We start from the raw sequence: 27,009 nt of genomic DNA on the forward strand, positions 1-27,009 counted from the left end.
CTCGGTCCGGAGCTGCACGTCACGCCGGGGGGCACGCACAGCCCCCGCACCCCTCGCCCCAGCCGGGCTCACCCTCCCCGGGCTGGCAGAGCCACCCCTGCCGCCCCTCCCGGCACAAACCCAACACCGTGCAGCGCTGAGAGAGAAAGAGAGATATATTTGCGGTGACGTTGCATATTTAAGACTTTACATAATGCTCCCAACACAGAGTTTTGGCGTCCCCCCCTGCGGGGTGGGGGCAGGCCCTGCGCACCCCTCTTCCCCTGGAGCATCCCACGAGGGAGTGGGCACAGGAGGGGTTGCGGGGTGCCGGGGGTTCCTGCCCTCCCGCACAAAGGTGCCCCCCACCCTCCCTCTGTTTTGCAACGTCCCTCTTGCAGCACCAGCATCCTCAAACCAGGGAAAGCGGCAGGTGAGCCCCGCCGGGGGGAGAGGCCTGAGGCGCTGGAGGAAGGCGAGGAGGAAGGCGAGGATGGCACATCTTTGGGGATAGCAAAGCTCGCTGGGCCAAGGCCCCCAGCCAGTGGCTCCTGCTGCCCCTGTCTCGCAGTGCCCAGCAGCTCCCCTGCCCTGTGCGGGGGGCAGTGCCCCTCCCCAGGCTGCAGGCAAGACACCAAGTATCTTCCCAGGGTGAAAACCACACCCAGATTCTCCGTGTGGCACCAGCCTCCCAGGAAGGTGCATCACCAGCTGGCCCCAAGCCAGCTCCGCTGTGCCCCTTCCCCAGAGGATGGGGCAGCTCTTCCCTCGGAGGGGGAAGCAGAAGCTGCGGAGACTGATGGAGCTGGCCAGACCCCGTCTCCCCTCTTTGTTTTTTGGCCAGGGGAGCACAGCAGACCCCGAGAACTTCTGCTGACCCGGGAGAAAAGCAAAAGGCTGGGCCTCGAGGCTGTGGCACAGGGCCACCCTCCGGGCAGGGCCAGTCGCTGTACTCTGCAGTAGGACCTCAGCCCTGAGGGTGGAATTTTGGCAGGGGACCGGGGCGTCTCTTTGCTGAAGTGGAGACAGAGGGGGTGGGGGCTACAGTGGTTTGTTGGACTTGAACCATGAACCCAGCGCTCCCCTGCTCGCTGTCACACAACACGCACCGGCAGCTCCAAGTATTTGGCACAACCCGGCAGCTGCCTCGGGGGGGGGCGGGGAGCAGCACCCCACAACCCTGGGGCAACCCTGCCCGAGGCCTCAGCAGGAAACGGGGAAATGGGAAACAGCAAAACAATGATGATAATAATAATAAAATATGTAAACAACCCAGCACCCTGTCCTGTAGCACCAGGACACCCAAGAGAACAAGGTATATTACAGTCTGAGGGGAGATGGAGACACAAGGACTTCCCGGCCAATGCGGGGTCTCGTCTCTATTGCACTTTGCATCATATATATTTATATATATATATTTATAAAAATACAAACTAAAGGGCTGGGGTGGAGGGGATGAGATGCAAACCCTGGGCCAGCAGCAGCTCCATACACACTGCAGGCTTTGACCCATTCTGCTTCCACCTGTCCCTCGAGTCCCTTGCCAGCCTTCCCAGGGGGGGCAGCCAGCAGCATGGGGCCTGATCCTGCACAGATCCAGCCCGGGGCTGGGCAGGGTGCTGAGTTGGTCCAGAGCCTGCCCATCTCCCTCCCTTCCCCATCACCCCTTCCCAAGGCCCAGAGTAACAAATGCGCAGCTCTTCCCAGCCGCCCACACCACTGCCCCTGCAGCGACAGTGCCCGCACCTGGGGGAGGTGGGCAAGACCGACCTCACACCTCCCCCTCTGCCCAAAATACCCCACAGCGGGAGGTTGCCCCTGCCTGGAGGTTCCCGTTCTCTTCCTCAAGTGACTACGGTGCACTTGGCACAGGGTGATGTAGTCCAGAGACACCCCCCCACGCCAGTGGCGGAGGATGCTCCTCGCTCCCAAGGCCGCTGCCCCCCCCGCTGCTCCTGCTACCTCAGCCGCCCGTCAGGTTTGACGGGCCCCAGTTCTGATTTGGGGTCCGGGGAGAGGGAGCTCCACGAGGTTTTGCTGCAGGTCTCCAGGGCGGTGCAGGCGGAGGGGCTGCCGACGCAGACATCCGCCACAGACCAGAAGGCGCTGATGGTGCTGTCCGCCCAGTCCTCCAGCGCCTTGCCCGTCAGCTGCGCCTTCTGCACCGCGTCCTCCTCCGCCTCCTCAGAGCGTGGCAGGTTGAGGATCCCCCCCAGGCCCTGGAAGCTCTGCTCCATGTACTCGTTGCGGGGGGGGCCACCATGCAGCCAGTTGCTGTCATCTGGGCAGGACAGAGAGAGAGAGAGGATCAGCAGCGCAGCAGCACCCCAGCACTCCACTGGTCCTGCTGCCACCCTCCTGGTGGGGCTCAGCACCCCATCCCTTTGCAACCCCAGCTCTCCCCCAGCCCAAGGAGTAGGGTGCTGCTGCCAGGTGGATCTGACCCGCAAATGGGCTCTCCACAGCCGTCCAGGGGCCTGGTTTGAGGACTCACGGGGGCAAGGGGACACCAGCAGGAAGGATGGCTCCTGCCTCGTCATCAGATGCAGCACAGAGAGGCCAGCACCAGGGGAAGCACCTTGGATTGCCCGCCAGGAGACCCTCCCATCCAGCCCCAAACTCCACAGCATCCTCACCTTTCCTGAGAGGCTGCTTGCGGTTGAAGGTCTGGGGCACCACCAGGAACTGGCTCTCCCCCAAGGGCTCCCAGAACTGGAGGAGGCGAACGGTCCAGATGCCGGGGCGCAGGGGACGATTGAGAGGGGGTTTGTACTGGGTGAACTCTGCCTCAGCATCCACTGTGATGTCGTAGGAGGTGGCAATGACATAGGTGGGGTCAATCCACACCACTGTAGCCGTTAGGTTGGGGCCCCGCGACCACTTCTGCATGGCAACTGGCTCGTCAAAAGGTCCCATCAAGCCTCCAAAATTGCGGAAGAGTCTTTCCTTGGGATCCCACTCTGTGCCCACCTGAAGGGACAGAAGACACAAGCAGTGGGAGACTGGGCAGGGAGGCACTATCCGCTCAGGTTCTGCATTTCACCTCCCCAAACCAGGGAAGGCAAAAACTTTGGAGCCCAAAGTTGCACACCCCACCCTCCACGGCTCTCCTACCTGCCTACACACCATGTCAGCACTAATCCAGCTGTGCGATGCCTCCTGCAGCAGCAGGCACTAGGCACCACAGCCTCAGCTCCTCACCAAAAGACCCCCTTTCAGGCCTTTTCTCCCCCCTAAAAGACCACCTTCAGGCCTTTTCCCCACTGATCAGTTCCACACCCCACGGAGAGGCCAAACTCCTGGACAAAGGTTTGATCTCAGATACAACAGTAGCACTGTGTCCCTCTGTCCCGGCAGCGTGCAAGTGGCGGAGAGGAGGAAGGGCAGTACAGTGTGGGAAAGCCAGGAAGCAAACTGGGTATTGTGAAGGAAACTTGTTGGGGGGGCACCGGGGGAAACCAAACCAAAAAAAACATTTACCTCAAGGTTTTGTAAGCGGTTCGCCTGCCCTCCGTGACTCGCCAACTTCAGAGCTCCTTGGGGCATCATCCACACCTCCAGGGATTCTGCCTGCCCAGTTGCTGAATTCTGCACTTCCTGCATCACCAGGTAACCCTGGAAACGGTCGTCATAGAAATATAAGTGCACACTGGATGGGAAACCCCGGGGCTCAAATCTGGAGAGAGACACAGACAGAGAGGTTGCACATCTGAGCGTCAGCATCCTCCCAGCACAAGATGCAGGACATCACTCCGAGCCTGGACCGAACCCGCAGCAAATACCCCACCTGCAGAGCTTGTGGTCCTTCGCTGCCAGCACAGACGTGGCTTTGTGGAGTCCCAGCCTGGAGAATGCCGTGTAGAAGGTGAGGGTGACATCACTGAGGCCACTGAGCCCATCAACACGGTCGTAGACATTCTCCCAGTATGCCTTCAGGGCTGGTGTGTTGGGGGGGTAGCTGCCATAGAGATGCGTGTCCAGGATCTCCAGCACCTCCTGATTCACTGTTGACTCAAACTTGCGGGCGAAGAAGGTGGGTCTGGAGAGTTGCTGGAAGAGCAGAGGCATTTCAGACGGTGTTGGCTGCAGCCACTCTGCCCTCCTGCCTCAGCAGGGCGGCTGGGAGGGAGGCAGACCAGGAAGAAACATGCTGGGACACATCCTGCCCCCCTTGAGGGCACAGGCTAAGGAGCAGCAAACCACAGTCAGCCTCTATGTGGGATCCTCTAAGGCAGGATCAGTGGGAGCATACGGTATGCTTACTGGTGATGCAGATGGGTTCCCATCTCTCTCACTGCCTCCCCCTTTCTGTGCTCAGAAGCAGCCATGTGTCATCTAGCTCCTTTGCTGCAATCTCTGTTCAGATGGGCCGGCACCCTCCGGAGCCACTGTGGAGCCCTGACGAGGCCTGGCCACATGGCACAGCTTGCAGGATCAGGGCCCTGCACTATATAAGCCCAGGACTGGTGGAAAATCCTGCTAACCTCTCTTTTCAGGGCTGGGTGTGTCACCCCAAACCTCCCTTCTCAGTCTGCAGCCCTATGCACCAGGAGCATTGCAGACTGTTTGTCACAAGGCATTTTGTCCTGCCAAAGACAGGCAAGACAGCACTCCGAAGGGCTTTTACTGAAAAGGTATTTGCCCCAAGTGACAGGTCTGCAGGGAAAATGGGAGAGAAATAGGAAGAGGAGCAGTGTTACAAGCAAAAGCCTGACTTCTGGGCAGGACAGTCAGCATAATCCTGCTGCCCAAGTGCTTACAGACACATCTGTGCTAAGCCCTGGGGAGCCAGCCCTTGCAGGGCTGGGGTGAGGCTCATGGTGGCAGGCACAGCACTGGCGTTGCACCCACGGGTGCACTGAGAGGAGAGAGACGGGGAGGGGAGAGAGCAGGAGGAGAAAGGATGATCTTTTTCACCTGTAGCCGCAGGAAGTCCTGAGGTTTGAAGTCATTTGGGGAGCACCCGCACCAGTCGACTATGTGTTTATATTGGCACTTACAGCCCAGCTTCCGGTTCCAGTTGGTCACTCGGAGGTTGTTATCGACCAGTGTCTCGCAGGCGTGACTGTTCTCCAGGACCGTGTGGAAGAAGGACTGTGCATGGTAGAGAAAGTACAGGACACCCAGTGGGGACAGAGGACCGGTGTTTAACAGAGACCCCTGACCCCTCACTCACAGACAGAACTCGATTGCTCCTGAACATAACCTACCCCTGCTCCCAGCACCAGGGCAACACCTAAGGGCCCAGGCTGTGTGCCCACACCGGTCCTTATCTGGCCCAGAGGAGTGTCTGGACCTAAAACAAGGTGGGATATAAACATGACCCTTGGCCTGTCTGCTTATTTCTCCCATCTTTCATACCTGGGTCTGGACAAAGGGGAGGCATAAAGCTGCCTGAGGAGAACCAGCAGCCCTTCACAGCTACCCAGGGCAGGGATGAAGCAGGACAGAGATGTTAAGTACAGTGGGAAGAAAATCCAGCCTGTGCCCTGCAGCTAGCACCCACCTCAGCTGGCAGGAGCGTGTAGGTGTAGAACTGGCGCAGCTGGGACACCAGCTGGTCATCAGCATAGACCACGTACTCCACGAAGCTGCGCGTCAGCGAGAACCAGTCAGATCCTCCGTCTACCACGATGCCCTCAGGGATGTGGCGCTCGCCCAGCCGCCACATGTGGGAGTCACACTCATGGAACAAGCGGTCCAGGCCCTGCTTCTTGATAAATCTGGGCACAGGGATGGGGATGAGTGGTTAGGAGCATCAGTCACTTTGCTGGGTGCAGCTACATCCAGAACATCCCCCCTGCCCCAGCTGTTTCAGTTCTTTTCTGACATCCCTCCTTTTTCTGTTCCTTCAGCTCAGCTCTGCCCCTAGCTGGGATTACCTGGCGTTGTCTCGGCCATGAGACTTCAGGAAGTTCTTATCTCGGTATTTGGACAGGAACATCACGAGCTCCTCATTGGTCCTGAGGTGCAAATAAGAAAGCATTAATGACCCCCAGGGTAAAGCAGCGCAGGAAACATTCACAGTGCAAAAGTCATCAGACGCAAGGACCCTAAAACTGCTTGGTGGGTGCCAACTCAGTCCCTTATCCCATTGCTGGGGAGACACAGATGTGGCCTCTCTGCTGTCTGGTGCCTCACATGCATGCTCCCCTGCAACAGTCAGATTGCAGGAAAAAACAGCCTCCGAGGCACTGGCTGGGTTCCTCTGCAGAGGTGGGACCAGCCAAGCCCTGGAGCATCATCACCAGCACGTGGGTGCAATCTCCAACCCCATCTTCTCGCAGCTCCCTGCTCCTCCCTGCCACTCCCTTCCAAGGCTGCTGCAGCATCATGCAGCCCAAACACCATCATCCTCCCCTACCCCACCAAGGTACTCACCTCGTGGGGTAGTCAGTGGCACTCAAATTGATGAAGAAGTCCCAGGGCCATTCAGCCAGTTCCAGCAGGTCCTTCATGCTACGCAGGTACATCTTCAGCAGGCTGGCACCTCCCCAAATGGTCACCATGCGCCAGGGTGTCACACGGATGTTGGGGTAGTGTTGCGCCAGCTCCACCGCCTCGCGATGGAGGTAGTTGGAGCGCTGCCAGGGAACACAGCTAATGTTCAGCAGGCAGTTCGTCTTCCCAGGTGCCTGTCCTCCTTGCCACCAGCCCAGGGTGAGCCTTAACAACAGCCTCCACAGGAGGGGAGCAGCAAGACAAGACTGCTCTGGGCAGCGGGGATTGATCCTGCCTCCCTGGGGTTGCAGAAATAGTGGTGGGAGGCTCAAAGCTCCACCAGCAGCAAGGACAAACCTTACCCAGCCATCTCCTCTGCTCACCACCCACCCATGCCCCAGCTCTGCATCCTGTCCCAGTGACTGATCCAGGCACCGTTAGCACCCACCTCCCCTCGCCCCTGCCACATACCTTATCCACATGGATGTAGAAGAAGTGCTGCTGGTGGTACACAGCCTTGATGAGCCGCTTCAGCTGGCGAATGGCCCTGCCGTGCACAACCAGCATGTAGGCGATGCGCACAGGCTTGCTGGGGGGCACCTGCTGCAGTCGGCTCTCATCCCACTGGATGACAGGGCTGACCTTGCCTGTGCGGGGAGAGAGAGGGCTGTCAGCCGCCTGAAGCCCTGGCACCCACCACCTGGAGCTCCTGATAAACCAGGGAGACCCGAGCAAAGTGTGGGACAGCAGGGAAGAGCTCAGCCTCAGGCAAACCCCATCAGCACAGCCCAAACTGGCTGCAGTGCCAGGGCACGGTGGTGCAAGCAGGCCCTTGCATTTAATTGACAGGGCTGCGTAAGGAAAGGGGAGCTGTCCTCTGGCCCCTCACAACAGAAGGTGCAGCTGGGCCTGGCTCTGACCTCCACAGGTTGGGATGAATAGCCCAGCTTAAGGAGGCTGGCACCGCTTTGATTGGATTACAGAGGCAGCAGTAATCTGGGAATCAGTGACAGATTGAGGCCACTTTTTGCCAGGTAGGACAGTTTGGTGACAAAGGTGACCCATGTGCCTGGCTGGGATATATCCCTGATGCCCAAGACAACCAGGAGCACCCCAGCAGGACTCACCTGAGAGCTGGCAGTGGCGAGGCACAGACTGGGGCATGAGGCTGCCAGCCCGATGCAGACAGACCACATTGGCAATCTCCTGTTGGCATTGCTTGCTGCTGGCCCGGGCCAGCGCCGAGAGGGCATCCTTGCCCGTGATTTCGCACTTGGGGGTGAAGCTGTTCTCGGTGGGCTGGGGAGCCCCCTCCACACTGCCTGTGTCACCCTGCTGGAAAACGGCCAGCTGGGCCTCCCCACGCAGCTCTGTCAGGTTCCTCCGGCTGGAGGAGTCTGGTGCAGATGGTAGCCTCCGTCCTGGTTTGTGTCTCACAGTGACAGCTCTCACCACTTTGGATACCAGTGCCCCAGGGCCATCCAGCCGTCCCCGCCACCGCCCATGCTTCCGGCTGGCACTGCCCCGGCGCCCGGCAGAGCTGTCCGAGTCCTTGGAGCCATCGCTGCTCTCAGGCAACCTGGCTTTTTTCTGCCGCTCCTGTTCCAGTTCCAGGTGGATGCAGAAGAGAGAACAGACAGCATTAACTTGTGCCTGCTTCCCCCCAGCTCTGTCAGCACTCTCCCTGGAGCATCCCTCTTGCCCCCCATTTGCGGAGCCCAGTGCTCTCAGTCCTCACAGAGCTCAGTGCTGCAGGAGCAGCAGGTGCTCCAGGAGCAGCCACTGTGCAGCAAAGGACGTTACACCACACAACCGCCATTTAAAACTCCAAGCTAAGACCCCACAGCACCTCCTGGCATGGTCCTGGTGTACCCCTCATAGGGACAGCCCCCAATATGCCAGCAACGGACACCTTGATTTGCAGACCCCACCATCACAGCACCCCAGACACACAAAGAGGGTCCTTGCGCTCTGCTGTCAGGCTTGCTGCATGACAAAATGGCCAAGGTTGGTTGTGTCTGCACCAGCCACCCTCCGGGGTCCTGTGTGGGCAGATAAGCGCACGGATGCTCTGGCTGGTGGTGGCGATTTTAACAGGAGGCAAACGGACCAGCTCTTCCCTGCCATAACCACACAATGAGTCCAAGCCCAGCACATTCATCTGGGAGCTGGAGTCCCAGGTGGCTGCAGTCTCTGGGGCTAAAAGCACTGGAGAGGCACTGAACAAGGTCCTGCCTCCTGCCCACACCCCCTTCCCTGAGCCTTGGCTCCCCATGCCGAGCTGAAGCAGGCACTGTGATCGCCAGCTTCTCTAGAAATCCCTTTAACAAACCCTCCCACCGAGCCAAGCGGATGTGTAAAGGGAGCAGTTAATTATGCTTCGTTACCTCTGCCAGGCTGGCTGATGAGCAGAAACGAGTCAGCCTTGGGGAAAGCAGAGAGTTGGGAAGTTTGGATGCCTGCAAGAACCATACTCACGGGGAAGAACTTTCCCAGCGAGTGGTGCCCGTGGGGCCGGGGCCATGTGCCCCCAGCACACCGCAGGCACTCCCAGCTGACAGGCAGGCAGGCAGCAAGGCAGCTGCCCGCTCCAGCCAGACCTCCCTGGGCTGTCTCACAACACCCCCCAAACCCTGCCTGCCCAGACTCCATGCCAGGCACTGCAGGAGGCAGCAAGGCACATCAGGGGCTGTTCCTGGGCAGATGCTTCACAAGGACAACAGGACCGAATCAGCCCCCTGCACAAGCCCCACTGTGGGTGCTGGTAAGGTCATGGCCAGGAGAAACCATGCCATGCAAAGGCTGGAAAGCATCTGGCAAGATCTGCCCACTCTGCAGACCCTGAACTACCCGTGTTGTGGCACAGCCTGCAAACCATGGCTACCCAGGAAGAGGCCAAGCCATCGCTTAACTTCTGAGGGGCTGGCATCAGCAAGGATCAGTCGAGCCTTCTTCCGCCCAGACTGGCGTCACAGGCGGCCCGAGACAGGCGGCAAACCGTTCATTAGTCACCACGCAGGACCATCTGTTCAAGCATTATAAACCTATTTTCTGTGCTGAGAATCACAGGAGCGGAGAGTCAGGAGGTGACAAGCAAGGAGCGAGTCTCTTCCGTGGGCTCAGCCCTGTTTCCTGCAGGAAGAGACGCAGCAGCCCCGCTCGCACCCTCTGCTCCCCAGCGCACCTGGCTTTGGGGACAGACCCACGCAATGCCCACCCTCCATTACAGTCTGCTCCTCCCCCTGGAAGGAGCCCTGTTCCCTGCTCACAAGCATGACCAGCTGCCTTCCCCTGTAGCGAAGTGGGTAGAAGCATCGCCAGCCTTTCCAGAGCTGCCAGCTAACGAACTCAATGGGTTCTAATTACCACACCACAGCAGAGCAATCCCTTCACCCAGCCTGGCAGGGAATGGCTCTGGCCACATAGCTCTGCTGTATTTAAGACTTGTGTGCAGGACTTCTGGCGAGGCTCCCTGTCCCCCTCCTCCCAACACACACAAATGACTCCAGGCACCAGCCAGAGGCCACTTCTCCCATCCTGCCTCCCCCAATGTGACACTGCGGTCCCCATAGTGCCATGGAACTGTGGGTCAGGTATCTACCTGCACCCACCCCATCCCAGCACAGATCCAACTGTGCCGACATCTCCAAGCTCTGCCATTGTGAGGAGCAGAGCTAACTGCATCTGGTGTCCTGCAGGATTCCCCCTCTGGCTGACAGACTCTGGTGTCTGTCACATATGAGCACCCATCAGGCAAAACTGGTACCAAAATGTTCCAGTCAGCACACCAATCTGGATGCCTGATTGACAATTGCAGCAGCCAAGCCTTTAACCTCACAATTAAAATGGCTGGAGACAGCCCCCTAAAACCAAGCTCTTTAGGTGGAAAAATAAAAATCAAGAAATCTCAGCAAAGCTGGAAGGTGTTTCGTAGGAAGCTTCTCTGGCAGCTGCAGCACACGGAGGACACCAACACACAGGCCCCAGCGACGTGCTGACTCCTGTCTTGAAGGAGAGAGATAGGAGGTGAAGTGGGGGTAGAGATGGGACTGGGCTAAAACACTTCTCCCAAGCGACAGATCCTCTTCCCCACCCATGAGGACACTTTGCAGTTTGCATTTTCCTGGTGCCAGCTCCACGGGAGTCCAAGCGCCCCAGGAAGCTCATACACTTGCTCAGGAGCTGTCAGTGTCACCGTGATGGAGGCAGAATCGCTTTGGTCCCTCAAGCTCCCACTTTTGTGTGCAGACAGGCTCACGCTCTCTGTGGTGGGGATGCCGTCAGCTAAGGGCTAGGTATCAATGGGAATTTCCTCTCCTATCAGTGAGTTTGGACAGGGATTGTGGTGTTTGATCCCAGTGGAATGAGATAATTTGGCTTCCTGGAGGTAGGAAACTCAGTCTTGACCTGGTGGATGGAGACTGATCCAGGTTCTGCTGGTCTGCATGCCATAAAGCATCTGCTTGGTGAATACAGGGAGACTGCAGGACCCTGAGACTGGGCTTGGAAAGAGAAGTGACGTGATCCAAGTGGCACAGCCTTCTCAAGGAGGGTTGGACTGGTGGCTCTGATGTGGCTCAAGCCTGTCACAGGGCGGCTAGCAGTCAGTGCTGCTGGTGCAAGACGGGTTTACAACCTGCTCCGGTGAAAGGCAAAGATCCTAAGTCTCTGCTCAGCTCACACCAGGGATGGAGACTGCCAGGGAGGGGAAATTCATCCCTCCCCTATGAAGGGAGGAAAAGGAAACCAGCAGGCTTTGAAGAACGAAGCAAGACAGAGAAGGGGGCTGCCAGCAGAGATAAGAGCAGCCCTTCTGGGAAGACCTGGGCAGCGCAGGCAGCTGCCAGCCCAGCATCCAAGTGCTGCTGATGCCCCAGCTGAAGGCACTAGTCTGGAGTGCTCACCCAAACCCAGGTGCTCCATGGCATTTGCAAGACTCTCGTCTCCCTTTCTCTCTCCACTGCAAGTCCCAGCCCATTTGTGGTGGGGACAAGCCAGGTTAGAGCTGTGTCCATTAGCAGGAACAAGCCATTTACTCTGGCAATTAAGAGATCCCAAGTTTCCCCAAATCCTTACACGCCTGCAAGGTCAGGCTCTCCTGGGAGGGTTCCTCCAGCTTTACCAGAAATGCCCCAGGGGAACAGTGGCTCCTCCAGGTCTGGCCAAAATCAGAAACTGCAGTAGGGTGCAGAAGCCAACAGTTTTGCCATTTTATAAGAAATAATGGACTTTTCCCAGCTTGCTAATGTGTTTGGGCTGTTCACAAAGTTCAGGATGGTTCTTGCCTTCCCCGAAGAAGCTTGTCCATTTCCAAGCCCTGGAGTCAGGGCTGCTGGTGGTGAACCATGCCCTCTCCAGATGAGAGGGCCTATGGCCAAACCTGTCAGCTACCCGGCTCACTTTTGGGAAGAGACATGAGGAAACCAGGCAAGGACTGAGGCAGAACAAGCCAACCCAGGAGGCAGTGCAAGGCAGGAGCAGAAAAAAGTAGACAAGCAGTGCAGGGTGGTGCATAGGGAAGGGGAAGCCAGTACCAGTGAAGTGATTTGATCAAGGTCAGAAAAGGGGAAGGGGCAGCTGGGCATTCCTGGCTGCCAGATCTGTTTGCACCCATGCTCCCAGTGCTTCCAAATTGCAGGCAACTCCATGTCCTCTCTCCTCACTGCATTTACTCTCTGGTTCTGTTTGGCGGTGGGCGTACAGCAGCACACGAGGGTGCTCACAGCCATTCCCAATGGCCCAAGAGGAGGCCTGGGAATTAATCTGCTAAGTGGTCACTTAGAGACTTCCCTCCCTGCAAGGGGCTGCCCAGTTCCCCTTCTCACCTCTTTGCTCTCAGGGAAAACTTCCTAGTCCTGTGAAAAGACCTGCTGACCACAGTACGGGGTTACCCTCCACACCATGAAGGCACTCCATGATGCAGAGGGGAAGCTCTCATCCCTCCAGGGATTCCCATCTCTCACCTCATGGCCACTGGCTTTGCTCTCCCACAGCTACCACGCTCACCCCATGCCTGCCCCTGCAGAGCTCCCAGCTTTCACTGCATGCTGTCCCTGCCAAACCTGGCTTCACCATCGTCACATAGCGGCTTGCCGGCAGCCTGCACAGAGTCCCTACAGCCCCTACAAGCACAAGGGTCCTGCCCAAGATGAGGGGCTCCAGTGCCACACAGACATTCGCCAAAGAAGCCCATACAGGGACTCTCAGCCCTTCCCCAATGCTCCTGGAGAAGCCCAGATGCAGTGGGCCTGGACATGGTCCAGGCAGCTCACAACAAATAAATAAATTCTGATAAGCAACCTAGAGGTCAAGAGCTTTGTTTGAAGGTGGTAGCAATGTGTCCTCAATACCTGCTCCGTCTCTGACCTTGGGCAAACACCTTTGCCAGCCCATGCCTCAGTTTCCCCACAGATAAAATAAGAGGTGATGCCTTTTGCCTTAGCAGAGCCTTCTGGTACAAAGACAACAGAGGAGTGCAAAAGGCCCTCACAGCCTTGCACTTCACAGGGATATCCCTGACCAGACCAGCTAAACAGGAGCTGCCACAAACTTCCTGCGCTGCTGCGTGTGCTCTCCCCAGCTCTCTGAATTCCTTTACGTTTCCATACTTTATGGCTTGGGCATCACTGACCCCAGCCTCCTGCAATGCCTCTCAGACCACAGCGAAGGACAAGACCCCTGCTCCAGCCTCCCACGGTCCCCACCCCACGCCAGACCCCAACCGACACCCCCTGGGCCACAGGGTCACCTCCTCGGGTGCTGTGACCCCACGCTGCTGCAGCCAGACCCCCACACAGGTGACAGCCCGCTGCCCACCCCCAGCCACCCCCCTAAGGAGCCTAGGGCCTGTGGGACCCCGCCGGGACCCCCACACCCCCAGGAACGCCGTCCCGGGACAGGGCCTCGCCAGCCCCACACAGACACCCGGGGAGGAGGGGGGCACCCCCTTCGTGTCCCCTCCCAGCCCCAGAGCAAGGGGACACACCACCCCCACAGGCACTGAACCCCGAAGGACCCTCACCCCAAGGGCCTCCCACTCCCAAGAGCCCCCTCCCAGCACACACTACCCCCCCGGACCCACCCCCACCCCGGGCCCCCCGCCCACTCCAAGCCCCTCACCGCCTCCCCTGTCCCCCCCCCGCCCTGTCACCCCCACAGCCCCTGCATCGTCCCCCTACCCCACTCAGCTCCCCCGGCCCCCTCACAGCCCCGCCGGCTCCCTCACGGCTCCCCCGGCCCCCTCACGGCCCCCCCGGCTCCCTCACGGCCCCTCACGGCCCCCCCGGCTCCCTCACGGCGCCCTCACAGCCCCCCGGCAGGCCCCGGGCCGCCGGGCCGGCCCCCCCCCCGCGGCGCACCTCGGCCGGTCCCTCCTCGTCGAGGCCGGCGGAGCTCCAGAGAACGAGCCCCTGGAGCAGGAGGATGGCGAGGGCCGTGGCCACCGCCAGCCGGTACCGCCGCGCCAGCTTCCGCGCCCGCCCGCCGGCCACCATCGTCACGGCCGCTCCGCCGCGCCAGGGCGGGCTGCACCGCCGCGCGCCTCCCGCGCGCACGCGCCAGGGGCAGGGGGCGGGGCCGGGGGCGCGGAGCTGGCGGGGGGGGGGCGGCCCGGCGGGGACTGCGGGGCGGGAGGGGCGGGGCGGGGGGGCGCGCGCGCAAGTGTGCACTGGGCTGGGTGTGCAATGCGTGTGCATGTGTGCGCTGGGCTGGGTGTGTGGTCATGCATGTGTGTGCCGTGTGTGCAACGCCTGTGTGTGTATGCACTGGGCTCTGTGTGTGGTCATGCATGTGTGTGCCGTGTGTGCAATGCCTGTGCATGTGTGCACTGGAGCATGCATCTGTGTGTATGTCCCCTGGGCTCGATTTGTGGTCATGCATGTGTGTGCAGTGTTGTGCATGTGTGCACCAGGCTGTGCATGCGTGTGGTTGTGTGTGTGTGTATGCATGCACTGGGGCGTGTGTACGTGTACAGCATGCGCGTCCCTCTGTGTAAGCACTGGGGTGTGTCTGTGTTCAAGCATGTCTGTGTCGTGTGCAGGCCTGTGTGAGCACTGGGGTGTGCATGTGTGTGTATCTACATGCTAGAGTGTGTGCGGGTGTGTTTGTGTGCATGTGTGCCTGGGTATGCATCAGTGAGTGTGTGCATGCATATGGTTCTGTGTGCATGTGTGCACTGGAATGTATCTGCATGTCCGCAGCAGGGTGTGCATGTGTGCATCGCAGTGCCCATGTTCATGTAGTCATGTGCAGCAGGGGGTGCGTGTGGTTCTGCATGTGTGCCCTCAGGTGTCCATGTGCTTGTGAGCAGCACAGTGTACATTGCTTCTGCATGTGTGCACCAGGTTCTGCATGTGCGCACTGGGTTGCATGTGTGCTTGTGCATGCTGGGGTACGCATGGGCATGTGTGCACTGCAGTGTGTGCCTGTGTCCATGTGTGGGTGCACACTGGGGTACAGCTATATGTGCACGCCGGGGTGCACACGTATGCATTTACATGCACTGGGGTGTGCCTCAGGATGCGTGTGTAAACCTGTGCGGGTGTGCTCTGGGCACTTCTGTGCATGCGTGTGTGAGCACAGGGGCTTGTATAGGAGCACATTCATATGTGTGCATTGGGGTGTAGGGCTGTGCATGCACTGGTGAGTGCATGTTGGTGTACAGGCACCTGCCTGTGAGCACGTGTGTGTGCACAGGCACATCCCTGTGAGCTGGGGGGCACAGAAGGTGCTGGTGCCCCTCGTGGGGGAGCCTGCTCTGTGCTGGCCATGGGTGCTGGGCTCCCCGGGTCCCTCGCAGCCAGCTGGGGGCTGTACAGGGGGCCCGGTGCCCTCGCCGGGTGCTCACAGCTCCGCTGCTGTCCGCGCACGGTGTGCAAGGGCCTTGCTGACCGTCAGGGAGCCCCCAGCCCCACGGTGCTGCTCGGGGGGCTCTCACCAGCCAGGGGCAGCACCAGGCTCCCCCTCGGGCAGAGGAAACTTCCCAGGTGCCGGGGGGTGACACCAAGTTTGCTGCTATCCCAGAGCCACAGGATCGTGGGAGCGAGAGCCGCCAGGGTGGGAAACGCCTGACTGGGGCTGTGGGCATGGCAGGGGCTCTGCACCCCCTGCCCAGCTTGCCTGATGGGAAAATCCAGGACCCCATTCCTGTCAAGCAAGCTGTAATAAAACCTGGAAAGATTCAACCCCCCTTTCAGACCACCCACCCAGTGAGGAGCACGCCGGGGTGGGTGCAGGCCGCAGGAGTGTCCCAGGTTGGCACCTGGGACCCCAGGCTGAGCCGTGCTGGTGGCAGACACCAGCCCCTGTGCCGACTTGCTGGGCGGGGGCTGTTTCAGGGGGGAAATAGGAAGCCGTGTCTGGGTGGTGATAGCAGCTCTGGAGAGCTCGGGGACCTCCTGTGAGCTTCCTGGGCTGTTGGTGCAGATGGAGTGGAGGGAACGCTGCAGCCTCAACTGCCCAGAGGGGTTTTAGGGGAAGAGGTTTAGATAAGAGGGGCTGCGGGAGGGCTCTGTGCCACCTGCTGAGCTCCAGGGCTGCTTCCCCTTGTAGGGGAGCGATTTGGTCCATGCCCGTAAAGGCTGAGAGCCACAGGACCACCTCAGCATCTCCGCACCAGCAGGAAAAGGCTCCCCAGCGCACAGGTGAGACCCCTGTGCAGGTGAGGGATGGGCAGCCTGCCCCGTGCCCTGTCCCAGGGCGGCCTGTGGTCCAGGGCTGGCAGCCAGCACTGGCACGGCTCTGCCTCACACCGCTCCCGCATCAGCGCTTTGACCGGTGCATGAGTGAGTTTTCAAGCCAGAAAACACACGGCCTGCCATTAAAACCAGCAAAACCCTCATCATCCCTCCTCTGCCGGCAGAGGTTTGCTCTTCCCTCTGTTATTCCCCAGCTCAAGCTCCCCGCCTGGCAAGGCACAAGAGACAAATCACAGTTTAATGGTGTTGAGAGACTGTTTGTCAAAACCAAGTCAGAGGCACTCCCAGAGCCTACCGCTTCCCGGCTTGCCGGGTAGCCAGAGCAGGTTGGGAAGCAGTTCCACAGCCCTGGGGTGCAGGAGTCGTGTGTCCCTGCACCAGCTTCTTAGCCAGGGTACCTGCCCCCGTACCCATCCCCGGGGAGGGGGAGCAGGGTGCCGCAAGCACACGTGCTGCTTGATGGAGAAGAGGGAAATGCTCCAAAGATGGATGCACTCCCCACATCCTGCACTCCTCCCCAGGCAGGCAGGAGCAGGATGCTGGTTGCACGCCTTGGTCATGGTGGAGGGGGGGTAAAGCATGTAACCTCACTCAGCAGCCCCCCAGATAATCCTCCTCCCCTGGATTAGACCTGCCATCCACATCACATTCAAGTTCCTACCAGATCATGACCAAACCCATTTATTACAGGAGTTATTTAAACTCAGCTATTGCACAGCTTCCTTGGAAACCTCCCAGGCAGCAACAGGCACACCTTAGTCCCAACACGGGCTCTTTTATCTGCGTAGCATCTGCTCTTTTCACCCCTGGCTTCAACCTTGGGGCTTAACCCAGCCCAGAGCCAAACAACAACAACAAAAAAAAACTGCCCAAGGAGCAGAAGACACACACCTGCCTCCTGCTTATGGAGCCAAGGCTTCCGCAGCAGCCCAGCACATGAAGATTTGCAGCTCTGGGGCTTCGCCTTGTTTTCTCTCCTGCTCCCGGGGGCATAAAAGCAGGCCTGGCAGCACCCCCGCTCTCCTTGGTGAGGGCTCTGTGCTTGGCTGCTCGCAGGGTCTCCCCTTCCTTAAAATATTGCAGTGGCAGGAGTAGAAGAAAAACTCCTCCCCTGCTTGGATTGTCCTGTCTGCTCCTCTTTTCTGGTGTGTTAACTGGGGGTTGCAGCCTACGGTAATTCATTAACGAGCCAGACAGCGGGTCCTCTCCTATCTCTGTGCTGCTGGGGTTTGTCGTTCTCGTCAGCTTCCCACGGGCTCCCCGTTTGCCCAGGAATTCAGGAATCCCTCTGCTCTCCAGCAAGGCTCCATCCATCGCTGCTTCTGATTCTGCCTTGCCTCCCTGGCCAGCAGGAGATCTGCTGCCATGTACCCCTGAGTATTAGCAGATTTTGTTACAGAGTATGTATTTATGCCAGCAAAAATTATTCTAGAGGTCATCCTGAATGAATTATAAAATCCAGGTGCAATGGAGGGAAGGCAGAGAAGGAGCAGGGCTACGTGGGACAAGGTAGGGAGTGGGGAGCACCCTTGCCTGGCCATACCCAACCTCCTCACCCAGGAGGTTTGCTGCTGGGTGCACACAATGGCACTAGAAACTGAGCCTGGTTTGAAAAATGAATTTCAAAAGTACCCTGCCCTGCCGAAGACCCTCTTGCATCTCTTCTGCAGTCCCTCCTTGCTCAGGCTCTGCCTTGCAGGTACCCAGCAGCAGCAGCCCAGGGCTGGGATCTGCCTGGAGGATGTAGGTGGTGAGGAAGCAGCTCTTGGTGCTTCCAGGAAAATCACTATTCCATTTCAGGAAGGGGTGAGTGAGGGGAAGGCTTGCGCACCAGAATAGGCCATCTTCACTTCTGGCTGACTCCCACAGCCAGAGCTTGGAAATTACAATTTTGGGGCAGAGCTGGTTGCACAGTGTAAATCAGCATCGCTGCCCCTGAAACCAGCCCGGCTGCACGGAGCTACAGCACCCAAAGTCCCGTGGCAATGGAAAACTCTTCTCTCTGGGCAAACCCACGTGCACGGGCCTGTGTGTGTGGAAGAACTCAGGTTTTCTGCTCCCAGCCGTTTCCATCGGGAGTCAGCCCTTCCAACACTGAAAGCATGGAGTTTTTACCTGCTGGGTGTTATTTCTCACTTCCAGGCACCTGCCCTGAAAGGCCACTGATGCTGGAGAAAAGGCAAATTTCTGGTGTTTTTAAAGTTACCTGAAAAAGCTTGAAAGTCTTCAACTATTACAACTTTGATGCTCAAAATGGCTCTTGCAGAAGGTGCTGCTGAACACCCCACCTTTGCACGCCCCAAGGATCCTGCACCCTCCGCCCCCCCGCGCAGCCCCATCATGCAGCCAGCAGCTATTTCTGCCTCAGCGCTGCGGCGAGGGCTTTAATTTAAGCAAGCCATTTAGTTCTTTTTTTAAAGCATGAAAACTACCTCCAGATATGGCATAATGGGACCCAGTTACCTAAAAAAAAAATCCAACTGATTCCTCCTCCCGACTCCTTCAGAGAAGGGGTGTTATTATCTCCAGTAATAAATGGGGGAGCAGGAGGAGCAATATGTGATTTTCCTTTTTTTCCCCAGTTCCACTTGAAATTTGTGTCAGAAGTTTGTCCGCATGGGTAGGGAGGGGTTTGTTTTCCCTTTTTTCCCAGCAATGGCTGGAATCTGGCTGGATGCTAGTTTTCATTACAAATTTCAGCAATGCCTGTCTGTGCCGTCGCTGCTTGTTCCCTGTGTGCTCCCTCCTCTGAAGCCCAGCCTCGTGCAGGGTGAGAAGGAGGGATCCCACCCCCTGGCCAAACACAGGAGGAATTCTGCTTATATAGGAATATAAGCTTATATAGAAGTAACCTATAGGAGTAACCACAAGTCTTGTACCACAGACATTTACTTCCAGCTGTCTTTGGTTTTGACAGAGCAGGGATACTCCACGTGGCTTCTCAAATGAAATAATTACAAAAACACTGAAACAAAGCTTTGCAGCAGTTAACCAAGTGAACGAATTCTCTCCAAATGAACCCCTGAAATATGCTTGGCTCAGCCTCACAAATAGATGCTTAACCTGGTAACCTGTTTTTGGGGGGAGTGGGTTGTCATGATGGATGAATTGCCTGGCCCGGGGCAGGAGCAGAGGGAATACAGAGGAGAGCACTGGCACGCAGAGGCAGGACCATGCCCACAGCACAGTGGAGTCCTTGCCCCTAAAGATCTGGGTTCCCATGCTGCTGGCATCCAGCTGGGCACCAGCAAGGGGCTGGACCTGCTTTCGGGGTGATACTCTGCAATCAACCCTTTAGCGAGGTGGAGAACTGATGTACAAACACAGCCAAACACTGCACTAGATGCTATCGGATTCTCAGTTGCTGTCACTGATAAAGGAGCGATAATTTACTCAGAGGAATGTACTTGTGTGTGCCACAAAATAAATAATCAGCAAAGCAGAGAAGAGCAGGGTCATGGTTACAGCCCATCCACGTGCCCCCAGCCTGGGGTTCCTTTGGGGTGGTGGGGGAGGCAGAGCAGGAGCAACCCCCCCTGGGGACTATGAGACCAGGGGGGTCAGGGGAGACCCAGCTGCTGCACAGGAGGGATGGGAGCACCTCTGCCATCTCCCCTGCATCGAGATCCCAGTGCACTGCACCCTCCACCCAAGCCCCCTGGTATTTGAATACAATGAATGCACTTGGATATAATGAATGCACTTGGGTACGACATTTCCTGCTGTCCTGCTTCCCAGGAGCTGTCAGCTCTGCCTGGCATTGGCATGAAAAAACATCAGTCTGAGGTGACCACTGGGTTTGGAGCTTTAGCCCACGTGAATAACGCAGCCAAAAGGGCAAGCAGGGTGGGTGCTGGGTGCAGGGACCCAGGCAGCCCACCCACAACCTGCAGTCCACTCTCACCTCCCACCGCCAGGCTCCTCCACACCCTGCCTGGCTGGTCTCTGCGCTACCCCAGTGCAACAGATAGTTTTCTACTCCCAGCACCATTGCTGTACAGGTGAGGTCTCCAACTGCAGAGGAATGATTTCATCTTCAACTTGCTCTGCACCTCCTGCTCAACCTCATCCTCTTTGAGGTTGCTCCAAGGAAATGTCTAAGCCTATGAGAGCAGCAGCTCAACTGTCAAGCCAGCCTGAGCAGAAAGCCAACCCGATGTCCCCTGTGTGTGTGTCCCCGGGGCTGTGGCAGCGGGAGCAGAGGGTGGGGCCGGGGGCTGGCTCACACCTCCCTCACTGCGCTGGAGGGCTCTTCTCTGGGCTGTGGAGCCAACGGCACATTGGCATATATCTCCTGCTGCTCCATCGAGGACTTGTGCACACTGGCATATGTAGCCTCTTTTTCCTCTTCCAGATACTAGGAAAGGAGGGAGATAAACAAAAAACATCCTTCTGCTGGAACCTCTCTCAGCTGCTTTAAGCACCCAGGAACAGCTGTGGGGACTGGAGAAGGCACCCACATTCATTATCCAGGGTCATTTGCACCCCAGCTTGGCATGTCCCTTTGCAGCCTCCTCCCTACCCACTCAACCCATCCTGCTGCCCAAACTGTCACCCACCCACCGCCCCCAGCTTTCCACCCACCACCTCAAGCTTGGCACTGCTTTGCATCCTCCTACCTTATTGCTCTGCTTGACCTCCATGTATTCCGTCGCGGTGTTCACCGAGCAGCGGAAAGCTTCGACATTGCTGTACAACTGGCTCTCCGCTATGCCTGTGCAGTGGTTAATGACCGCGTAGTTCAAGGCATCTGCTCCCTGGCACATGAAGGAGAGGGACAAACTCTTAAGATGCTGCTGCTCCCCTGCCCGCAGCCCACAGCCCATCCTGCTGCCTTTCCTGATAAGAGCTGATGGCTGCAGGAGCGCTGGGGGGAAAAGTTAACCTGCAGCAAGGGCTGGCTCAACATTCCCCAGGGGAAATCCCATTAGTGACACCAGCCCCTCCTCGAAAGCTGCCAGAAAACTTTAGAAAATAGTTCCCAAGCAGTGACGGCAGATCAGCTGCCCTGCAGCCTCCTCAGGTGTGCTTTGCTGCAGGTTCCTAAGGCCGTTTCACCCAGACAAACAGCTCCCATGCTTGGAGGCGCTGGGCGAGAAACCTCTCAGCTCAATCCTAAATCCCCTTCCCAGGAATACTCTGCAATAGTCACATGAAATCCCTGGTTATGTCTTTCTGCTGGCGAGCAGAGCCCAAAGGATGCCTCCCAGCCTAAAGGGCCATCAACCTGGCTGAAAGCAAACGGCTCTAGCTGCTCGTTTGCTCAGTTAGGGTGTAACATCTCCCCTTCCCAGGTGAGCTCGGAGCATGTCACCCCAAGACTTTGTGTAGTTTGCCTTACTGTATGCGAAGCACTGCGAGTCCTGTCCATCTCTACAGCTGCTCCGGAGGGGGCTGGGTGAAGCAGGGACATGGTTAGACACAAGTGAAACCAGACAAAATGTATTAAAAAACCATGGTGATGCTGCAAATCGCACCATAAAGAGGGCAGGGAACCTGTTGCTCCATCAACCATCTAAGCTGGAGCAGTTCTTCAAATAAAACCAGACCACACCTGCCAGCTGGTGATGTCCCCTCCGGCCCTCCCTGGTCCTTCAAACACTGGCCTTAAACTTTGCACCAAGCCTAGTGCAAGCCTGGCCTATGCAGCTGAACATGTCTGGAGAAGCTGATGGTACCCACACAAATTCAAGCAGGTGCTGTGCTGGGCAGCACCCATCCTGAGAGCTGCTGTTCCCCACTTCCCGAAGGAATGAAACCTGTGGGATGGTCCCACCTCCCCTGGGGGATGGAAACCTCTCTGGTGGAGGTCTCAGTGATGGACCCAGGAACTGGAGGGGTCAGGAAGGGAATAGGGGAGAAAAAAAGACATACAGAGAAAAACCCAAATATATCAGAAGACAGGCTCTGGTGCAGAAACAGTGTGTGTGTGGCAGTGACAGCTTTGCTTACCCTTCTTCCTCTTCCTGGACAGTATTACCAAAATGCCAACAGCAACTGCAAGCAAAAGAAGAGCCACTACGATGCCTGGAGTGAGGATGTGCCCAACCACATCCAAGCTGCAAGAAAAAAAGAGGTTTTTTCTCCCACTTCTCCCTGGAAGCAGACTTGGGAGGGAGCAGCACGGAGCAGGCACGCAGGAAGCAGCTGTGGGTGACAGGATTTGCCCCTGGGAGGAAGGAAGCAGGTGTGGTGGTGGTCATGTGCAAGTTGGGCACGGAGCAAAGCAAACTGAAAACTGCAGAATAAAATGGGCACTCAGGTCTAAGAGCTGCTGCACCTTCACTGTTTGAAGGATGAGTTCTGCACCTAATTTTGCTTTGGGTTAGTTCCACAATTTGTTGACTTTGTTGTAATGGGCAACCAGGCAAAGTGTGCCAGCTTCCCTTGAGCATGCTGATGGGAAGCCTCAGCTTTTGCTTGCCTCCTGCATCACCTCCAAGGGAAAGGAGAAGGGAGGAAGCTCTGCTGCTTTGGTCTAGTGCTTTATCAGCCGTCTGCTGTGTGACTACAAAGCAGAACAGGACCCAGCTCAGCACTTGGTTTCCCATCAGCAAATGGTGTCTCTGAGTTTTGGGGAAGGAAATAGCGTGAATTCTGCAGCTGGAAACCACCAGTTCTTGCATGGGGGGAACCTGCGCCTTGCTTAATCTGCAAGACTGATGCGGAACAAGCAGGGCTTTGGCAGAGCCAAGCAACCAGGGGCACAGGGATTATTTTCCATGTGAAATGGCTGGCTGAGGGGATGAAACACTGGTATCTAAAGGCAAAAGCAGGAGGTCTGAATCCTTAAAGGAGGTGTGAAGAGTCCAGAGGGCTGCAGGGGTCCAGCTGCAAAGAGACCTCATGGAGGGAGGTGGGTGCTGCAGGCAGGAGCTGGTACTCACTGTGGAGGGCTGGAGCCTTTGTTGTGTGAGAGATCGGATCCTGGTTGCACAGCTTTCTCCCGGGGAGCTGTCTGTGTGGGGACTGATACAGAGCTAGTGGGATCGGGGCACTTGGTGGTGGTGGTGTAGGGTGATGCTGGGGAGAAGGAAGGAGGAGCTGTAACAGGAAGAGGAGAGGCTCAGTCAGTCTCCATGGGGAAAAATGCTGTGGGCCTTGCAGTGAGTCAAAGGTGACCCACTTACAGTCACACCAGGAGAATCTGGGTCCCCTCTGCCACATCCAGAGCATGCTCCTTGAGGTGGGAGGGCTGTAAACCCTTGCCCCTGCCCAGGAGGCTTTTTGCAGTCCTGATCCCCTCCAAAACACCCACACAGCAGAGCTCACTCTGCAGTTACGGGGGTCTAGGCACCCCATGCCCAGCCCAGTACTAACACAACAGCCTTGTATGAGTGTCCCACCATGGGGGCTGGTCTCTGGCAAGGGGACAGAGAGGAACATTCCCTAAGTGCAAGCCCTGGTGCCTACAGCAGGAAATGGGGGGGAGCATGGTGGGGTGAGAAACTCCCCAGTATTATAAAACATAAAATTATAAGATAAGGCAAGGAGAGCACAAACAGGACTGGCAGGATTTGATGAGAGGGTACAAGAGCAGGGTAGCACAGCCCGGCAATGAGGGTGGCTGACCCTGGGGTGCCAAAAAGGGGCTGTGGTGAGACATGGGCATGGAGAATGGGTGAAAGCAGCATCTGACATGGTGGCAGCCTGGTGACACACCCTGGGGCTGCCCCACATGGCATGGGCACCCACATCCTCCAGGCTGCCCCTCACCGCAGCCCCCGCTCCCAGCACTCGGAGGGGGACACACCAACGCTGGACCTGGGGGACCCGTAAGTACTGACCTGGGGACACGATCACCTTCACACTGTCCTTGTCATCAGGCCACAATATGCTGTTTCGCACCCCGCAGAAGTAGCTGCCCTCATCACTCTTAACCAGACCCTCCATGGTCACCGTGAAACTCTGCAGGTTACGATTATCACGGATGGAGAATCGGTCCTGCCGCACGTAGGGCCGCGTTTCCGAGGTGATGACAATGTCATGATTACAGGTCAGAACTGTTCCCGGTTTGCACCAGTATTTCGGCAACATCTCCTGGCTAGACTTGTACGTGCAGGTGACCGAGAGGGACTGCCCCAGGAATCCTTGCACGGCGCCGGGCCCCCTCACCGCCCAGCAGCCTGCGGAGACACGGGGAGCCGCGGGAGCGCTGTCGCCGCGCCCGTCGGGGCTGCCGCGGGGCTCGGGGGCTCCGGGCCGGCCTTACCTGGCAGCAGCGCCCAGGTGAGCAGAGGCAGGAGCTCCATGGCTGCTCCGGGACGGCGAGGCTCGGTGTCCAGCCGCGCCCGGTTCCTCGCCGCGGGGCTCCGGGGCCACGCTAGCGGCACCGCCCCCACCCCCCACCCCCACCCCGCGTCGGAGCGGAGCGCTGGGACCCGCGGGGCTGCCTGACGGCGGGGGTCGCCCGGGAAAGGGCAGAGGTGTGGGGTGACACGGAGAAGCTTTATTGTGGCCGCCGGCGGCGACGGGAGAGGCGCGGTGGGCCCCGGCGCTGTCCCTGCCCGCCCCGTCGGGGCCGGGCCGTGCCGGGGCGGAGCGGCGCCGGCTGCGGCCGGGGGGTCCCCAGCGGGTGCTCAGCCGGGGCACGGCTCCACGCACGGCCCCCAGCCCTGCAACTGCAGCCCGGCCAGCGCCGGCGAGTAGCTCAGGGGGCTGGAGCTGCCCCTCGGGTGGCCGGGGGTCTTCGGACGGAGGCTGGGAGCTGGCCTGAGGCTGAGGGGCTGCCAATGCGACAGGGGGACGGAACAGTGTGTGCCCGCCCGTCACTGGCCTGCCCCTTTCCCTTGCCACCCCCCCACGGCCAGGTGCCATCTCGTCCTGGCCCCCAGCATGATGGTCACTGTTGCTGGGGGGGCGGGGAAGACACATGCAGGACACGATCACCTTCCCCGCGTTGCTCTTCCCTCCTGCGGCTTTGGCCATTGACCCCCCCCAGCAGTAGGTGCCCATAGCTGGCCCCTCCACGATCACTGTCAAGGCCCGGTGCGCGCAATTGTCCCAGATGGAGAATCGGTCCAGCCACACCACAGGCTGCAGCTCTGAGGTGGTGACAATGTCAGCAGCACAGGTATAAATTTTTGCCAGTTTGCACCAGAAATTATGCTTTGTCTCCTGGCCAGGCTGGTGTATGCAGGTCACTGAGAAGGACTCTGCAAGGAATTCCTGCATGATGCTGGTCCCCATCACCACTCGGCAGCCTGCCAGAGGCACACAGAGCCGCAGGAGAGCTGCCACCACACCGACACCTCCTGCCCCATCAGGCTGGTCCCATGTGGGCCAGAGCCCCAGGCATCCCCTCAGCCCTACCTGCCAGCAGCATCCAGCCGAGCAGCAGCATGAGCAGCATGGACAGGCTGGCTTGGGCCGTGTCTGGGGCTTTGCTTCCTCCACTGCCTGGGGTACCCAACCCGTTGCCGGAGGTTTAGCAAGAACATGGGGTTTCTTATTTTTTCCGGCCTCAACTGACTTCCAGCCTCCTCTATCACTGAGAGCACTGCCATGAACTGATCGCTGAGCCCTCCTGCTCCACTGCTGCCCCTGCCCCAGGGGCTCTCCTTTCTGCCCCCAGCACAGCCCCCCCCCACGGGGGGCAGTCCTGCCTCTCCCTGCCTCATTGCCACACTCCCCAGGGGCTCTGGCCAGGCAGGGCACCCAGCGGGGGTCTGCCTCTCAAGGGGTGGCTCAGCACTGCACAGGGGCTCCCTGAGCCCCAGACGTGCCCCCCAGGCTGGGGGCAATGCTCGCGTGTGGGCACCCTGTCCCCACCATGGGAAAGGCAGACGAGGAACCCCAGCATCCTGTCCCTGTGCAGCTGGACAGGAGCCCCCATTCCCGCTGCCCTGGCCAGCACATCCCTCCTGGCTGTCCCCAGCACAGCCCCTCTGCAGGGCACAGTCCCCATGCACAGTGCCCCTGTCAGGTCTCTCCAGGCCTCCCCTGTGTCCCCATCCCTTGTCCCCTGGAAGAACCAGCCCCTCCCAGTGTCCTTCCTTCTGCCCATCAGTGACCTGCTGAGCCTGTGCTGGGCTGGGCAAACCCTTCAGAAGAAGCTCCCAGGGGTGAGAGGGGGTTTGGGGATGGGCAGGACAAATGCAGCCCATGCACAGGGACCAGACCCGTGCTGGGTGTCACAGAGTCTTTCTCCTACAGCCCCAGGCTGGTCCCGGCTCGGACCAAAGCCTCTCATGCAGACCAGCTGCTGATACCATCACAGCTCCATTCCTAGCAAAGGCTGGGAGGCAGCTTTATGGCCAACGGTTGGTTCTAATTCGGTGGTGCTGAGGGTGTTCCTTGGTGGAGACACAACTGAGCTGTCCCTGACTTGTGCCTGGCCCTGATCCTTGGCCCTGACAGTGGCTGCCTATGGGTGAAGGGTCCCTGCCCAGAGCATCACCGGGGCCAGGCTCTGGGCTGCTGGGTGTCCCTATGCAGTTGCTCCTGCATCCCCTCCCCTGCAGGGGACAACCTGGGAGCCCTGCAGTTCCCCATGGCTCTGACTTGGAGCTGCTCCCTACATGTGGTGGCTTTGGGGCAGGGCTGTCCCTGCCTGACAGTGCCAGGAGCTGTCATCCCTGGATGGGGCACTTGGGATGGGAGGTCTCACCTACTCCATCAGTGCCTCCTTCCCGGAGCTTCCCTGCTCCTGCCTGCTCACTCAGGAGGTGGCACCGGCCAGGCCCAGGAAGATGAGACCCTTCAGACCCACCAGGAGCAGACAGTGAACATGGAGTTGGGATCTCAGTGGATGGAAGCACAGCCCTGGCCCCCATGCCCCTGGTGGGTTCCCAGCCCCTGGCTGGCAGGAGCAGGCAGTGGAGCCACAGGCAGAGCGAGGTGTGGGGGCCCTGGCCGTGCTCCCCAGCTCTCTCCCTCCTGGGCAGCCAAGCTG

The 27,009-nt window shown here is 58.6% G+C and overlaps 3 protein-coding genes across 3 annotated transcripts; all 3 read right to left on the reverse strand.

Annotated features, from left to right (window-relative positions):
- Nucleotides 1-137: 137 nt before the first annotated feature.
- Nucleotides 138-13,934, reverse strand: XYLT2 (xylosyltransferase 2). Its single transcript, XM_037407521.1, has 11 exons — nucleotides 13,779-13,934; nucleotides 7,548-8,019; nucleotides 6,892-7,067; nucleotides 6,361-6,563; nucleotides 5,862-5,942; nucleotides 5,486-5,702; nucleotides 4,897-5,073; nucleotides 3,767-4,029; nucleotides 3,460-3,655; nucleotides 2,616-2,949; nucleotides 138-2,260 (listed from the first exon to the last, which is right to left on the reverse strand). The coding sequence occupies exons 1-11, from the start codon at nucleotides 13,911-13,913 to the stop codon at nucleotides 1,938-1,940; spliced, it is 2,577 nt and encodes an 858-aa protein (XP_037263418.1). The 5' UTR covers nucleotides 13,914-13,934; the 3' UTR covers nucleotides 138-1,937.
- A 2,846-nt stretch (nucleotides 13,935-16,780) lies between these two features.
- LOC119157021 (CMRF35-like molecule 2) lies at nucleotides 16,781-24,619 on the reverse strand. The gene is made up of 7 exons (XM_037407531.1): nucleotides 24,328-24,619; nucleotides 23,903-24,241; nucleotides 23,003-23,159; nucleotides 22,068-22,174; nucleotides 21,457-21,509; nucleotides 20,735-20,872; nucleotides 16,781-20,472 (listed from the first exon to the last, which is right to left on the reverse strand). The coding sequence occupies exons 1-7, from the start codon at nucleotides 24,365-24,367 to the stop codon at nucleotides 20,338-20,340; spliced, it is 969 nt and encodes a 322-aa protein (XP_037263428.1). The 5' UTR covers nucleotides 24,368-24,619; the 3' UTR covers nucleotides 16,781-20,337.
- LOC119153726 (collagen alpha-1(I) chain-like) lies at nucleotides 24,439-25,496 on the reverse strand. The gene is made up of 3 exons (XM_037400531.1): nucleotides 25,428-25,496; nucleotides 24,556-25,318; nucleotides 24,439-24,508 (listed from the first exon to the last, which is right to left on the reverse strand). Exons 1-3 carry the CDS (start codon nucleotides 25,465-25,467, stop codon nucleotides 24,439-24,441), a joined length of 873 nt encoding a protein of 290 aa, XP_037256428.1. The 5' UTR covers nucleotides 25,468-25,496.
- Nucleotides 25,497-27,009: the final 1,513 nt, after the last annotated feature.

The sequence above is a fragment of the Falco rusticolus genome, chromosome 1, assembly GCF_015220075.1.
Source record: "Falco rusticolus isolate bFalRus1 chromosome 1, bFalRus1.pri, whole genome shotgun sequence".
Lineage (NCBI taxonomy): Eukaryota > Metazoa > Chordata > Aves > Falconiformes > Falconidae > Falco > Falco rusticolus.

Coding starts and splice junctions, on each gene's coding strand:
- XYLT2 (XM_037407521.1), bottom strand. CDS start 13,913: ATGGTGGCCGGCGGGCGGGCGCGGAAGCTGGCGCGGCGGTACCGGCTG. Junction 6,564..6,891: donor TCTACATCCATGTGGATAAG/GTATGTGGCAGG, acceptor GTTCCCTGGCAG/CGCTCCAACTACCTCCATCG. Junction 4,030..4,896: donor AGGACTTCCTGCGGCTACAG/GTGAAAAAGATC, acceptor CTGCTCTTCCAG/CAACTCTCCAGACCCACCTT.
- LOC119153726 (XM_037400531.1), bottom strand. CDS start 25,467: ATGCTGCTCATGCTGCTGCTCGGCTGGATGCTGCTGGCAG. Junction 25,319..25,427: donor CGGCTGGATGCTGCTGGCAG/GTAGGGCTGAGG, acceptor TGCCTCTGGCAG/GCTGCCGAGTGGTGATGGGG. Junction 24,509..24,555: donor GGCCACAATAAAGCTTCTCC/GTGTCACCCCAC, acceptor CCCCGCCGTCAG/GCAGCCCCGCGGGTCCCAGC.
- LOC119157021 (XM_037407531.1), bottom strand. CDS start 24,367: ATGGAGCTCCTGCCTCTGCTCACCTGGGCGCTGCTGCCAG. Junction 23,160..23,902: donor GAAGGTGATCGTGTCCCCAG/GTCAGTACTTAC, acceptor TTCCTGTTACAG/CTCCTCCTTCCTTCTCCCCA. Junction 22,175..23,002: donor AAAGGCTCCAGCCCTCCACA/GTGAGTACCAGC, acceptor TTTTTCTTGCAG/CTTGGATGTGGTTGGGCACA.